Source organism: Capra hircus, chromosome 14 (assembly GCF_001704415.2).
Source record: "Capra hircus breed San Clemente chromosome 14, ASM170441v1, whole genome shotgun sequence".
NCBI lineage: Eukaryota > Metazoa > Chordata > Mammalia > Artiodactyla > Bovidae > Capra > Capra hircus.
Genome location: NC_030821.1, coordinates 12,307,959 through 12,324,397, shown reverse-complemented (window position 1 = coordinate 12,324,397; position 16,439 = coordinate 12,307,959). Strand labels below are relative to the sequence as shown.

Sequence of the window (16,439 nt, the reverse complement as noted above, 5' to 3'; positions counted from 1 at the left end):
GTTCCAAGGAGAGTACCAAGTGGATGCATTTGCCAAGTTGACTACTCTTTTTATAGCTTGTTATAAAGTGGTAGCCAGCACTGTAAAAAATAGTATTTATTTATTTTCCACGTGGCATGCAAGATTTTTGTTCCCTGACCAGGGATTGAACCCATGCCTCTTGCAGTGGAAGTGTGGAGTCTTAACCACTGGACCTCCAGAGAAGCCCCTAAGCCAGGACTTTACATGGTTCCTTGCCTCAGTTTGCTTTTTTTCACTTCTGATGCCCTGTGTATGCAATACCCAAGGAAAGCTTTAGCATTCCAGTCATCATTTCAGGCCCTGTTTGCCAGAGAACCTGGGCTAAGACAAAGATTAATAAAATAGAAAATCTATACCTTTTTAAAGAAAAAATCTCCTAAAATGTGGAAATAATCTCAATAGTCATGTACTCTTTTTATCTAACAAGTAGTTCATGGGGAAAAAATCACTGCAACCTCCCACTCGGGGAGGGAGTGACTCCTGCCACGTCTGATGTTGGATAAAACACCACACCTCAGAGCGTGAGGGTGGCACTCTGTGCCCCTTGGAGGCTGGGTGGCACAGTCTGAAAATGCAGTAAGGGTTATTCCTAGTGGGATGAGTTGTTCCTTATTTATTAAATTTAATAGATCTAATTATCTAAATTCTACTTTAGAAATATAGCTTTGTCCAAACGTCCCACATTTTTAATAGCTAAAGAGTTAAAGTATATTAGCAGCTGTATTTATTTTTAAGGGTAATTTTTTGAATGTATAATTTTGAAACATAAACATTGATAGTTTTACATTGACTACCCATACACCAACCACCTAGGTTCCACAATTAAAATTTTATTGTATTTTCTGTATTTCATATCTGTTCATTCATCAGTCTGTCTTACTTTAAGAATTTTAAAAGTTGTAGACATCAGTACATTTTCTTCAAAATACATCATGCATTCATTGAGATTAATGTACCTAAATACTTTCTCCCCATGCAACTATCTAAAATACAATACGTAAAGCTTTGTGTGCATGCTAAGTTGCTTCAGTCGTGTCTGACTCTTTGCGACCCCATGGACTATAGCCCTCTGTCCATGGAATTCTCCAGGCAAGAATACTGGAGTGGGTTGCCATGCCCTCCTCCAGGAAATCTTCCCAACCCAGGGATGGAACCCTCATCTCTTACATCTCCTGCATTGGCAGTTCGGTTCTTTACTGCCAGCATCAGCTAAGCTCAGTTCAGTTCAGTTGCTCAGTCGTGTCCGACTCTTTGCGACCCCATGAATCGCAGCACGCCAGGCCTCCCTGTCCATCACCAACTCCCGGAGTTCACTCAGACTCACGTCCATCGAGTCAGTGATGCCATCCATCCATCTCATTCTCTGTCGTCCCCTTCTCCTCCTGCCCCCAATCCCTCCCAGCATCAGAGTCTTTTCCATGAGTCAATTCTTTGCATGAGGTGTCCAAAGTACTGGGGTTTCAGCTTTAGCATCATTCCTTCCAAAGAAATCCCAGGGCTGATCTCCTTCAGAATGGACTGGTTGGATCTCCTTGCAGTCCAAGGGACTCTCAAGAGTCTTCTCCAACACCACAGTTCAAAAGCATCAGTTCTTCGATGCTCAGCCTTCTTCACAGTCCAACTCTCACATCTATACATGACTACTGGAAAACTAGAACCTTAGTCGGCAAAGTAATGTCTCTGCTTTTGAATATGCTATCCAGGTTGGTCATAACTTTCCTTCCAAGGAGTAAGCGTCTTTTAATTTCATGGCTGCAATCACCATCTGCAGTGATTTTGGAGCCCCGCAAAATAAAGTCTGACACTGTTTCCACTGTTTCCCCATCTATTTCCCATGAAGTGATGGGACCAGATGCCATGATCTTTGTTTTCTGAATGTTGAGCTTTAAGCCAACTTTTTCACTCTCCTCTTTCACTTTCATCAAGAGGCTTTTGAGTTCCTCTTCACTTTCTGCCATAAGGGTGGTGTCATCTGCATATCTGAGGTTATTGATATTTTTCCTGGCAATCTTGATTCCAGCTTGTGTTTCTTCCAGTCCAGCGTTTCTCATGATGTACTCTGCATATAAGTTAAATAAACAGAGTGACAATATACAGCCTTGACTTACTCCTTTTCCAGCATCAGCTAGGGTCTTATAAATTTTACCTGTAAAAAATTGGAATTATTGATGTGAATGGTGTATTTCAAATAAATGTCATACAGTATACATATATCTACCTACAGCTTGATTTTTTTCATTCACTAGTGTCAAAGATAAGCAAAGCCAGACATTAGTTAAAAACAATTAAAACATTTTATCCAATAACTCTTGACAGTAGGGTCAAGAACTGAGCTCCATTCTGATTTGTGCAGATGTGACTGGGCTTTTGAAGGGAGAATGAGGGAGGCAGAGTGCTCAAGTAGAGTCAGGGAAGTGAAAAATGGCAAAAAGCTGGTTGGTGTAAATGAGATGAGGCAGCTGTGTCTGCTAGCTGGCAGTTATCAAAGTTAGGATCCCACCTTCTCACCAAGACTGGAAAGCCTTGGCTCTATTCTTCCTGATAATTACATTTCAAAGGAATGACTTTCAGGTCCTTGGGAAGGACACTCCTGAGTTGTGGGAGATCGAAAGCATGTCAGAGAGACAGAGGAAGGATTCACAATTGTCAGCCTTTTTAGTAAATGTGCTACCAAACAGAGGTCAAGGGCTTATGGTCTTGGGTGTTGGCTAGAACAAACAGTAAATTCTTTTGGTAGTTCTGAGCTTTTGCAGAATGGAACTTGTGGGGAGGCTGGATTGTCCCAGGGACAGGGCCTTTAGGCTGCTAGAGGCCATCCTAGGCGTGGCCAGGTCTCTTAGGGTGGGGGTTTGGATGCAGATATCCCCTGCTGAAAGTACTTTGCAGTTCTCACGGTGTGCTTTGGAGATTTTTGTTTTCATTTTAGAATCCTTTTAGTTGCTGCAGGGTTTACATAGTGTAAATAGATCATGATTTATTTAGGATTTTATTAAAAACAATCCTACAGTGAACATCCTTGTGCATGTGGCCTTATGAATTTATGCAAATATTTCTCAGTTGTCAGATCATAATGTGTTCAAATTACATTTTAATATGGTTTGCTAATTGCTTTCTGAAATGTCTCTGCCATTTAATACAGTTAAATGAAAGGTCCTAAGCTATTCCCCTCACTTTTGGTTTCCTCCCAGTAATAGTTGCTGTCATTAGTTTGGTGTCTGTCCTTCTTGACCAAAGCTCCTCAATAGAACTAGAATATAAATCATATGTAAATATTTAAACATTTTCTAGTAGCCATGTTAAAGAGCATATAAAGAAACGGGTGAAGTTAATGTTGTTAATACATTTTAACCGACTCAATATGTATGTAACTTCAACATGTAATTAATATAAAAGTTATTAACTATTATTATTCATACTGAGTCTTTGACAGCAGATCTCAATGTAGATGCTGAAGTTTTATTTTGCATTCTTGATTAGACTTGATATTTATGAAATAAGTTCTAAACATAATGTAAAAGTTTACTAGCTGAGTTGTTTTTAAAAATTCTGTTTATGTTCACATCTGCATCAACAAAACTATCTCATCTTTTTCAGAAGAATTGATTTGACTTGGAAATAAAAGCATGTAACTTTCAAAAACATGTCTGTCCAAGTTAAGCAGATTTACTAATTCTTGTGTCAGTTCCGTATTGTTAACACTGAATTCATAAGAACATTGTATAAATTTAAAAGCAGCTCTAAATTTCAAAGTCAACAAAGTATTTTTCAAATTTTTCCTGTAGTTTTTTCATGTAATTAAAAAAAACTTAATTATAATTAAAATTTTCTGTCAGTTTATGTTAGAGGGATATATAATGTCAGTTACTGATTAGTATTTTTATGAAAATTTTTATTTTAAACATAGATTATTTTACCTGTCTCACCAGGTCACAAATATGCCTTTCTTTTCTTTGGAGTTTCAAATTTGACTCACTCATATATAGTATGATATTTATGAGAAAACATAAATTACATTGCCATTTTTTGTTTTTATCCTTGATTTTTGAATGTTTATGAAGTGTCCGTTTTGGTTTTTTTTTTTAAACTTTGGTTCAATTAAAAATCTTGGGTTGGTTGGATTATTGGAGTTATTATCTCCCATAATCACAGGCAATAAAAATTATAAATTTTATAGATAGTACAGTAATTTATAAAACTTTTCATGACCCAACCAACGAGCACTGGCAAAAAACCAGAAAAATTAATACATAAATTGTGTTCTTTTTTAAACCAGTTCCAAGAATGTATATTTCCATATGTATTCCAAGTGGTTTTTGAAATTGATTATTTACTATTACATTGCTTTTCGCCTCACTGGGTCTTTGTTGTTGCGCATGGGCTTTCCCCAGGTGCAGCGCTTGGGCTCATCGTGGTGGCTTTTGTAGCAGGGCATGGGCTCCAGAGCGTGGGCTCAGTGGTGGTGTATGGGCATAGTTGCCCCCAGGCATGTGGAATCTTCCCAGACCAGGGATCAAACCCCTGTACCCTACATTAGCAGAAGGATTCTTAACCACTGGACCACAGGGAAGTCTTCCAGATGTTTAACAACATATTCGTGACACTCGTCATAGATTCTGCCCTAGAAAGTTGAGCAAAGTATTTTCATATGTATATGGAACAGTAATAAATGAAATACTAATTTCTTGTTTTAAAATTTCAATAAATCTGGGTTTTTAGACTTAACAGAGCAGCATCTGTTCGAGTAGAACTGTTTTTTGTTCTATGTCTAGCTGAAATTCTTTGACAGATATAGAAGATTAAAACATAGCTGTGATATGAGTTCATGTATCTTTTTGTTCATGACTTGGTAACATTTCTCTGCAACTTTGAAAATCTTTTGAGATAAAATGTGACTCATGTTAATAGGGCAGTATCTCTTTTATCGTAGAACTCACTTAAATCTAAAGGAAACAGTTAGCAATGTAAAAAATATTGAATTAGTTGATGTTCGATATGTTAGGTCTCATATTCTATAGGCATTTGTTGGTTGCTCAATTGAAGGTCTTTAATTTTTAAAATATCTTTTAAAATCTTTTCTCTGTAATTTCTGATAAAATTTCCACAACTGAAATAATATGTATTTTTACCATCTCTTTGTCTAAAAATGGTTTTCTTTTTTTGTGAGTGTGACCAAAATTGCAAGATCAGACCTTGTTACATATTATTTAAAAATATTTCTGGATATTTAATTTTGATTTGAGATGACTAAACTTTCTCAGTTCTTGTTTGTTGACAAGAAATTGCTTGTCAGGTTTATTATGTTTATGTTGACACTGTCTCTTAGTATTGTTTAGTTTACTTTCTTTAAGCTTTTAAAATGTATTGGGCAACTTATTCCTGTTCTGCTTAGTAAATTACATTTGGTATTCAATGTGAAATATGCAATATGCTTTAGTTCTGTCTTTTTTCTGTATTGTTTCAATAAAAGTTTATGCACCTGCATTTAATTCTACATCAGTAGTGCACTTTTTTACGTTAAAAATTTTGCTCATTATTTTTTAGCTAGAAAATTAATTCTAATTAAGACAGAATAAGTAATTCAGATTAATAGTTACAGTTTACACATGGTGTCAATGTAATTTGTGCTGTTTGCATAAAATATTCAGACAAATCAATTAAATGTTATATCAGTGCATAGAAAAAATTCATTCAAGCAGAATCTCTGATTTAAGATTGACTACACTGGTGATGTGATTATGTGTAGTGTCAAGAAAAATTGCACTGACAAGTTAAAACAGGCAAGAAGACTTTACTCAAGACTGTTCCAACAAGGGAGAGAGACTGAACTCAGATGCTACTACAGCAGGGGATTGTAGCTAATGGGCAGGGTAAGGCAGTCAGGTAAAAAATTACTGAGAAAAACTTGGTTAGGTATAAAGGGTGGGAGTGTCAACAGTTTGGTTAGGTTTCAAGGGTAGGGGGATTGCCTGTAAACTGGTTTAGTAGGATTCTTGTTAGTTGAGGAGAAGGCTTAGAGGAGCCTGATTAAAGTTTGGTCAAGGAGGGAGTTCTTGTCAGTAATACTAGAGACAATAAAATCATTTGTGACATTTTAAGTAAAAATATAATCCTATCCAAACAATGAAGTTGTGTTTAGTGGAATAATATGCTGCTTCAGTTAAAAAATTGTGTTTTTATCAATTAAAAACTAGGGCTTCTCTTGTAGTTCAGCTGGTAAAGAATCTGCCTGCAATGCAGGAGGTGCCGGTTGGATTCCTGGGTCAGGAAGATCCCCTGGAGAAGAGATAGGCCACCCACTCCAGTATTCTCGGGCTTCCCTGGTGGCTCAGATGGTGAAGAATCTGCCTGTAATGTGGGAGACCTTGGTTCGATCCCTGAGTTGGGAAGATCCCCTGGAGGAGGGCATGGCAACCCACTCCAGTATTCTTGGCTGGAGAATCCCCGTGGACAGAGGAGCCTGGCAGGCTACAGTCCCTAGAGTCCCAAAGAGTTGGACACGACTGAGCGACTAAGCACAGCACGGCACAATTAAAATTCAGTAAAATAAAAAAATTCAATCTCTTCATCTCATTAACCACATTTAAAATGCTCAATAGATGGACTTCCCTGGTGGTCCAGCGGTTAAGATTGTCCTTCACTGCAGCAGTTCTGGGTTTGATCCTTAGTTGGGGAACCTAGCCCATGTGCCGCAGGGCCAAAAAAAAAAAAATTGCTCAATAGCTGGCTGTGGCTCATGGCTCCTGTAATTAGACAGTGGAGTTCTAGAACTTTTTGGACTGTCATTAGCTGTGTGTTGACCTGCATTCTGAACCTAAATATATGTTTTCTGTACCCACAGAAATATTTAGGTTTGGGTGTTTTTGATAAGCATAGTGGAATTATATTGTATGTATTTTTGTTTCACTTGCTTTTTTTTTACTTACCATTTATTTTGGAGCTTGTTTTGTGTCAATACATAGAAATCTGCCTCTTGCATTTTAATGCTGCCCAGGGTTGACCATAGAATGGATATACTTTAGTGACTTTAACTGTTCCCAACTGATTGCTCTTACATTGCTCCCAGTACTATGCATCTACTAAGAAGGCCTTGTGTGTTTGAGTATTTTTCCAGGTAGATTCTGAGAAGTAAAATTACTGCAATTTTAAAAGTTTTTGCACATGTAAACAATGATTAGATACTCTCAGATTGCCATCACAAAACCGTTTTACACTCCCGTGAACATTTCCTGAATAGTACTCTTTGTCCTGCACCTTCATCTGCTCCTGACATTTTCAGTCATTAAGAATTTTGCGAGTCTTATGAATGAAAATCATTTTTGGTATACATTTCCTTGATAGTGAGATTGAATGATTTTTCATGTTTCCATTAGCATTTCATTTCTTAACACAATATTTGTATTTAAAGATAGTATATATCCTGTGTTCTTGTTTTTCTTCAAGTAACTGATCAGGTGGCTGGAGCAGGTTGGTTTTCAGTTTGCTTCTCTATGGACCAGAATCATTTACATGACTATTTTCCTGCTCAGCAATAAAACTGCTCAAAAACACTGAAAGGCTAGAGACCACTGAAGAATCAGATTACCCTCTAGAGTTTGCCGGAAAACACCTAGCATCCTATAATGCCCCCAGCAATCTTTCACTTTTTTTCCTGACAAATAACATATTTAAAGCTTCTAGCACATTGTCTGGCTCAGAGTGAGAACTTAATAAATTTAATTCTCTTCCATTGAAAGAATGAAAAACAAAGTAATTGAAAATTTATGGCATTTCTGTAGAGCTGCAGTTCTTTGGATAGGGTCTGTGTCTAGATTTCTAGATTTGGGCTTCCCTGACAGTTTAGTATTTACCTTTGTTTTCCTTGGGTCTTTCTCAGCGCTTGGGAACATTATTCTAGGTAGGTGTTCAGTAATTGTTTGATTGAATGTAACTGTGTTGAAGTATGTTCTAATTCATTCTCCTGTCTGGAAAAACATGTATATCAGGAGAAAATAGGCTTGTTTGTTTACTTTGTTATTTATCATGTTTTCAGACAGAGATTGGGAAATATATCCTAAACACACAAATGGATAGCCTTGCAAATGACAAGACTGACTGCTTTCATAGTCCAAACTGTGTGAATATAGCTAAACAGAAATCCTCCTCAGTACTAAGAGCCAATGTGATTTTGTTGTGTGCATTCTCAAGGCGTTATTATGCAGTTCTGTGAATGGTGTTTTCTACACATGGTAAAGCAGGCTAGCTTATTCAAAGTACGTTACAGCTGGAATAATCCATTGCTTTAAAAATAATTTTTATCTGCTTTTTTAGATTTAGTGTTCAAATATTTTTTCGTAAGTAACTGGGGAAAAAAAAATACACGGTGGCTACTGGAGACTGTAAAATGAAGGAGAAGCTTAGCTTTACTGTGGAGTCTGAGCTGGGTGTAACCTAACTAGCTAGAGGATATGCAATTCCTGATTGACAGCAAGACCAGCATTAGGCAGATTTTGTAAGAGAGAGCAGCAGCTCAGAAACCGTGATAAGGGCTCTGTTAGGAATCACTGCACTCACCACTCATATCTTTAGTTTTTTCATTTTTCTGCCTACTGGATTTGTAAACAAACAGCACAAAACAGTTCCTCTTTTGTTTTTATTAAAGTGATACTGCAATGCAGTTTCAGTCTATCAGCTAGGCAAACGTGTCGAAATTTGATATTCTCACTAAATTAGCCAGTTTTTAGCTGTGTTCTATGCTTATCTCTAGACCTTTGTGTATTAAATCCTATCTCGAGCTGTTCTCTTTATAAGCAAGTGTGTTTTGCTTGTGCCTTCCTGTCTTCTTCAGTGAGAAGCTTTATGTAGGTCAGGCTTGGCTTAAGCAGATTTCCTGAACCTGCGTCAGCTTAAGCTGGAGGAATTTTAATAAACCCTCCCCTGTAGGCGTGGGCCTAAATGAGGCTAGCCTAGTTAAGCCTGATCTTTCTCTGTTTGTGAAAAGAGTTGAGCAGAGCTGAAAGCTGCATGGTGGTTTCAGAAACTGCCTACTTAATTTGAAAAGAACAATGGTAGGAAAAGCTAGATCTTCCAATTTTACCTTATCTGAAAAGCTTGATTTGTTAAAGCTGGTGAAGCCATATGTTAAAATTCTGGAAGAACACACTAACAAACATTCAGTGATAGTGGAAAAGAATAGATGTTGGGATATCATAGCAGTTAACTATAATGCGATTGGAGTAGACCGCCCTCCTCGAACAGCGCAGGGCCTACGCACTCTTTACAAAAGGCTCAAAGAATATGCCAAACAGGAGCTATTGCAGCAAAAAGAGACCCAGTCAGATTTTAAAAGCAATATTTCTGAGCCAACCAAGAAAGTTATGGAGATGATTCCCCAGATTTCCAGTTTTTGCCTGGTAAGAGACAGAAACCACATACAAAGGTAAGCTTTATTTTATTTTGTTGTGGAAAATTATGGCGCCTCCTATCTATTGGGCTCTGGCTTAGTTGTGATAGAGATATGCATAGTAAACATCCCCACTACGGGAGCAGTGAATAGATTCTTTGTTTTGCATTCTTCAACAAGAAAAGTGAGGCTATGAGGAATTTTTCTGCTGCATTTGATTTAAGCCACTGTTGATTGTCTTCCCTTCCCCCTTCCCTCCTTCTATAGTTTCTAAAAAGTAAAGGTTAGGGAGGAATAAATGGGATGTAATTTGTGACATTACCTCATAAACTTTTGAAGCTTTAATATTAATTTGTTTAATTAGCTCCTGAGAGGTACCTTTTTCTTATTTCACTTAAGATTACATTTCATTGGATTTTCAGTTTTATATAAAGTTAGCAGTTTCAGGAGAAATGGGACCCTCGCTTTATTATGAATTTTCACTGTCTACAGTTACTGTTAGTTTCACTGTCTAAGTTTTTGTTGCTAAAAACCTAAAATGAACAATTAAGTAAACTTGTTAGTAGCACCATTGCATATGTATATGTTAAGACAGTTTAAATTATTTTTCTAATTTATACTCAAAAGAGACAAGGAAACACAGGAAAAGGTGTTAATGCGTAATTAAGGATTCAGATTATGTAATAAAAGTTTTTGTTGCTTTTATGTGTTAATGGTCTAGTTTCACTTTAAGCTCTCCCATAGTGTTTTGCAAGGGTATCAAAATATGAATTTTAATATGTCAATAAGAGCAACTGGATTAGAAACAGGTTTTCGGTTGAATTTTGTGCTCTACGTAACCACTTGCCCGGAAATCTTAAAAAACTATTATCTTACTGCTAATTCAGATTTTAACTCCCAGCAAAAGATAAAAATGGCAGCTTCATGCTTGTTTTGAATCATTTGGAATAATTTAAGCAAACCGTAAACTCCTTGCTAGTTGAGAAATGTTTCAAACTTAACTTTACAAAGTACTTTTCTGTTGGTGAGAGAGTCTTTATATAAGCAAAATGATTAATTACCTGTGAAATTCCTTTGAAGTTAGGGAAGAAATGGGAAAAACCTTCTTAGTCAAACATATTTGTTATTTTGGTAATTTACTAGGATAGTATTTTTGAGCCCAACTTCTTACAATATACTTCTTATTTCTAGTTAATAGCATAGTGAAAGATAACACCAGTGGGAATCTAAGACATGGATACACACTACATTAATTCATGGGGTCAGTGCTTAAACTGTTCACTGTGATGACAAATGATTAAATCCCAGTATGGTGAATGTCAAAAAAAAAAACCCCTTCACAGTGAGACTGCTTTATACTCATTCAATTTTTTTTACCTCTTTGAGCCATAAAGAACATTGGCTTTGCATTATAGGTATTAAACTACCTTTTGGCTGTAGGCTTTTATAATTTGAAAACTAAAACTAAATGTAGTTTTATTAAGTTGTGTATTTTAAAAATACAGCAATGTAGAAGAGAAATAATACATATATAAGATACAAGTATCTGTTTATATATATATGGTATATGTACACATACATACATACAATATATATACCTACACAATCAGTCTTTTGGGACACCAACATTTCTCTGATAACATGAGTTAATTGATTTACACATTTCTATACCTACTGGATTTACACATTTCTGTGCCAACTGTTGGAACAGTTTTTTCAGTTTTTAAAGGTAAGAGTATCAGAAATATGCCACTTAAACACTCATGTCAGCATATCTGCACGGACACTTTCTCTACACTAGGATTTTCATTTAATTTATTTATATATTTAATATACTTATTTGACATCATCTTGACTCTTAATTATCTCAGAAGTTTATAATTACAGTATCTTAATTATGCTTCTGTATAAATATGCCTGTTAATTTCATCAAACCCTCTATACTTAATAAGGAAAATGCTACTACATATTTTATTTAAGGTATTTAAAGATATGCAACTATTTCATGAGGCTGTTTCTGCAATTCACATTGATTTATGTCTTTATTTTTGCCTCTCTTTAATATCAGATTATATTTTGTGTTTGTATAACCAATTTGATCCTCAGAATTCATATTCATAAATTTTAAAAGTCCTTTTCTGTTTGATCATTTTTAGTGACTTTCTCTAAGTCATTTTTAGACTTTGTTATGCCTTGTTTATGATGTTTTAAACTAAAATAGCATGGAATATAACAGATACAAGGCATATTTTAAATTTACATGGGAGTATATTATCTGTGTTTAATTGTGAGTCTTATAGTCTATTATACATACTAATTTGGAAAAGTAATTATGTAGGTTTTTAAAATTTCATTTGTAGCTGTTTTAACGTTTTCCCACTCTAGGATTTAGAGATGTTAGTAAAAGTAAATCTTACTAATTTGAATTACATTTGTATTCCTTTTTTTGTTTTCAAAAATCATAAAATCACAAAGGCAAGATTATAATTTATATAATCTATTATACAAATAGATTTTTTATAACATATTAAATATCTTATTTCATTTGTACCTCTTAGACAAATATCTGATATTTCTAGCAATTTAATGCTATTGGTGACATATGGAGAGTTTAAATTCTTTTCCTTATGTTCTACTTGAAACTTGTTCCAGCATTTTAATCACCCACGTCGAATACATTCTTACCTGTATTACTTATTTATGATTTATAAAATGTTCTTTCAATAATATTAAGTGTAGCGTTTCCATTAATGTTCCATCTCTTTCACCTCTATAACTTTTATTTTTAAGTTAGGCAGAGACATATTTTTTAAAAAACCTAAGAAACATTGTATTCTTAATTCACAACTTAATGTTATACATGAAATTATTTAAAAACCAACAGAATTTTAAGGAACATTGTGTTTTGTCATAACAAATATTGGTATATCAAAATTTAAATTATGCTAAAACTGTAGTTGCCTCTAATAGGAGTGCATATTTTATGGAAATTTCATGTAAATTTAATAAAATATCAATATATAGAGGCCATTAAAAATTGCATTAAAAACACCATTTCATTTATTCAGTCTTTCAACATATGACGAGTACCTACTAGATTCCAAGTACAGTATGATGCTGGTTACTGATGATTCAGTGGTGGACGTAAACCCTTGCTCTTGTACGCTTCACCTGGCCACTGGTTAAAAGGCTTAAAGAACACCTGAGTCATGTGGTTCTGGATAGATAAGGGGGAAACACCACTGTATTTGAAATTGGAAAGTTAGGAGAACCCCCTGCTAGTGGAGCATACCCCAAATCATACACAGTCTTGATTTTTTGTGTGTGTGACAAATACAGAGATCACTACCTCTCAGAGACTGCCTTGTGCTGTCCACTGGCCTTCCACTGTCTTCCTTCCAGAGTCATGGACCTCAGTGATTTTTAGATTAATCAGTTCAGGAGAGCAGAAATAGGAGGTCTAGGACTACCATGTAGGGATAGTGAGGCCCAGAATGAATTAAATGACTCTTTACAGCATTTAAGAACCTTAGGCTTACAGGGACAATTGATAGCTCTTTGAGAGTGTTAAAAATGCCACTTCTTTTTTATTTACCTCCGTAGCCTTGTTTAGTATTTGTAATTTACTCTTCTTTCAGGAGCCCAATTTTAAAGTTAAGGATAGGGGAGAGCCATATATATATATATATATATATATAATGAATATATATATAAAATCCCAGCCTTAGTCACTTTATTATTCCAAGGATTAAAAAATATTTTTTGTTTCGTAATTTGCTTTTTAGCTTGGTAATTTAATGTATATTAAATATGAAATTATGTTTTAAAATGTTCTTGTCTTCATTTGATTTACATTTTATAATGGTTTTTTGTGTGCTGTAGTGCAAACTTGGATGAGGAAGCGCAGGCTGGTACCAGTTCACTACAGGTAATGTTGGACCGCCATCCAGTTGCTATTACAGTGGAGGTGAAGCAAGAAGAAGACATTAAGCCCCCTCCTCCACTGGTTTTAAATTCTCAACAGAGTGATACTTTAGAGCAAAGAGAAGAACAGGAATTAGTGCCTGTAATGGAAAGATCTTTGTCACCATCACTTTCCTCTGTTGATATGAGAATGACATCGTCTCCATCTTCTATCCCAAGGCGAGATGATTTTTATCGGCATGAGAGTGGAGAAAATTTTAGGTCACAATTAGGGTATGATCCTCAGATTCTACAAATGCTGAAAGAGGAGCATCAGATAATTTTAGAAAATCAAAAAAGTTTTGGATTATATGTTCAGGAGAAGAGGGATGGATTGAAAAGAAGGCAGCAGCTAGAGGAAGAGCTGCTAAGAGCAAAAATTGAAGTTGAGAAGCTGAAAGCAATTCGACTACGGCATGATCTACCTGAATATAATAGTCTCTAAGAGTTTTTTTCAATCTTGCAATTTGATTATTTTAGTTTTGGCCTGATTAGTTTCATTTGGGAATATCCTGAAGCAGGGTACATATTCTTAAAATATATTGTTAATCTCTGTTATGAAAAAGGCTTTTTTGACATGATTTTCTGATTATTTAATTTTCCTTTGAGATATAGTAAAACTGATGGCATGCTTATAAATTTTTTGTCTTCCTGGGCCTTACAAAAGATGTTTTATTTTGATTATTAACATATATAAATGCATATGTATATACATAAATATTCTTTCAAAGTTCTGAATCTTCAACATTTTTAATTGACACTTTGAAAGCTGTATGTAGTTCAAGCTGTTTATTAATGTTAGGTTAATTTAGAAGCAATACTAGCTTAATAGAAGCTTGTCTATATGACACTGATTTTTATGCTTTCATTCTTTGAAGGAATAAATTCTAGAATTTTAGGGACTAAAATATTAGGGACTAGAATTTTAGGGACTAAAATGGAAGGTATTTGGAGAACACTTTTCCCACCTCAATGTAAGGGTAATAAAACTGAGGGCAAGGGAAAACTCAGTGATTTACTTGGTTTACCAAAGCTCTTTATGGCATAGCAAGGACCAGCACTCAGTTTTTTTTTCTCTCTAATTCCCCCCCCCCCCCCCCCCCCCCGTGGTTCCATAGAAGAAAAAATCCGCTAAAGTATCCTCCATGGTAAAAAAAATTAGAAACATTTATTTCATTAAAATTGTCTTTAAAAAATTGTCTTTGGTGGATTGTGAAATCAGGGGGATTGTGTCAGTTACTCCCATCCTCCTTTTTTTTTTTTTTTTTGGTCCTGCAAAATAAGATATACTGTTGGAGCTGTTATATATTGAGGTGGCCAAAAAAGTTTGTTTGGTTAGTGAATACATTGTTCAGTACATGTGTCTTTTATTTTTACTTAAAACCGAACTAAATTTTTGGCCAATCCAATATGTTGACTCTGAGATTTAATATGTTGATTCATTTTGAATGTCTTAGTCTGAAAAAGATTTCTTTCATGGTAAAATCACAGTAAACTTTAATGAACAAAATCAAAATTTTAAACATTATATGTGTGTAACTTAGGATATCTGTAGTCTTATGTTTCTGTAAATATTACTATTTTAGTATTTGTGGAAATAAATAAAACTTTGATTCTTAAAGCACACATACACATTTTGTTAAATCTTTAATATGTCTACTACTTAAGGATTTCTATTTTGGCTAGGGGTTTGTTGAGGAAGGCTATTTTAAGCCAAGCTTTAGAATGGGGTAGGTTGGATTTCAACACTTTTTGGGGAAAAGGCTGTTTATGTCAGAGTGAGCAGCATGAAGAAAGGCATAGAAGAAGAGAAAAAGTGGGTCAGAGTGTATAAGCCCAAATACAGTGCTAAGCCAGGTGATTTTTAAGTGATTTTAAGTGAACACAGCCAGTTAGGGCTGTGATAGTCTGGATGAGGACATATACCTTGACTAATTGGGGTTAGCTACTCTTCAGCTCTAGCAGAATTTTTACATGTAGAAATAAGCAAGAAATCTGCATTTTTATGAGAAATTTTTATTTTTTAAACATTTAAAAATAATTTAAAATGTTTAAAATAATAAATACATAAAACAGTGGGCCTCATTCAGCCATTGGGCTTCTGGCTCATGGCGTTTGGTATAGATAGATCAGTGGTTCACCAAGAGTGCATCAGTATCACTTAAAGAACTTGAGAGAAATGTAAATCCATTCCTTTTGGATCAGCGACTCAAAGGGGAGAGTCCAGCAGTTTGTTTTAATAAGCTCTCTAGAGATTTCTGATGCAAGCTATAAAGCCATTCGAAGAACCACTGAAACAGAGTATTTTGAAACCTAACGTGGTGCATAAATCATTAGAATTTCAAAAATTTTTGTTGAAGAGTGGGTGAAGGTAAACTGAGGGATATCATTTTGGAAGTTGGAAAGTGGTGCTAGATTATGGATTACATTAAAAGCTGTTTTAAGGAATCAAATGTGAATGTATAATGGGAACCTTTGTAAGGCTTTTGACTAGGGGCATATGCCTTAAGCTCTGTCTTAATGTCATAATAGCACCATTTCAGAGTGGGCATTGTAGTGAGGAGATGAAATCCAAAATTTAGGTTATGGCTACAGGAATAGAAAGAAAGTAAATAAAATAGACCCTTACAGTACCGTTTGAGCCTGTTGACTACTTAATTTCATTGGTGTTTTATATCTGCTATTAGAGTTAAATATTATAAAAATGTCTTGAATGTATAATGTATCCTTTTGACAATTTCATCTTCTTTAATCTGCTCTCTGACTTTTCTTTCAGTCTAAAGACTTTAAAATTCTTATTTGAGGTAATGTTTTTACAGTATAATTCTCATAAGTCTTTACAGCAGTAAGCTTTAACTTTTTGAAATTATTGAAAGCAAGTTACCATACAAAATGTAATAATTCATATTATAATCTTAGCATGGTACTACTCAGAATTGTTAATGAATGTTCAATTGGAATGCTAACTTTGTACAGCTAGATCAGAGTTTTCCAAATTGTTCTGTGGAATAGTCATTCTATGAAATGTCTTTATTAGCAAAGTAACATGTTCAAAAAAAGTGCAATATACATTTTT

The 16,439-nt window shown here is 35.0% G+C and overlaps 2 protein-coding genes across 3 annotated transcripts in view; both read left to right on the top strand.

The window, feature by feature from the left end:
• RAD54B (RAD54 homolog B (S. cerevisiae)) overlaps positions 1-16,439 on the top strand; it is a 111,811-nt gene that overhangs the window by 35,566 nt on the left and 59,806 nt on the right. Inside the window, exon 1 of one of the 2 annotated variants that reach the window (XM_005689236.3) lies at positions 8,984-9,436. The exons of the other annotated variant lie outside the window; for it this stretch is intronic. The gene's annotated coding sequence lies outside the window, so the exon portion shown is untranslated. Of the gene's footprint in view, positions 1-8,983; positions 9,437-16,439 lie in introns of those variants that run through there. 2 annotated transcript variants of the gene reach the window in all.
• Positions 9,033-15,349, top strand: FSBP (fibrinogen silencer binding protein). Its single transcript, XM_005689237.3, has 2 exons — positions 9,033-9,436; positions 13,283-15,349. The coding sequence occupies exons 1-2, from the start codon at positions 9,063-9,065 to the stop codon at positions 13,806-13,808; spliced, it is 900 nt and encodes a 299-aa protein (XP_005689294.1). The 5' UTR covers positions 9,033-9,062; the 3' UTR covers positions 13,809-15,349.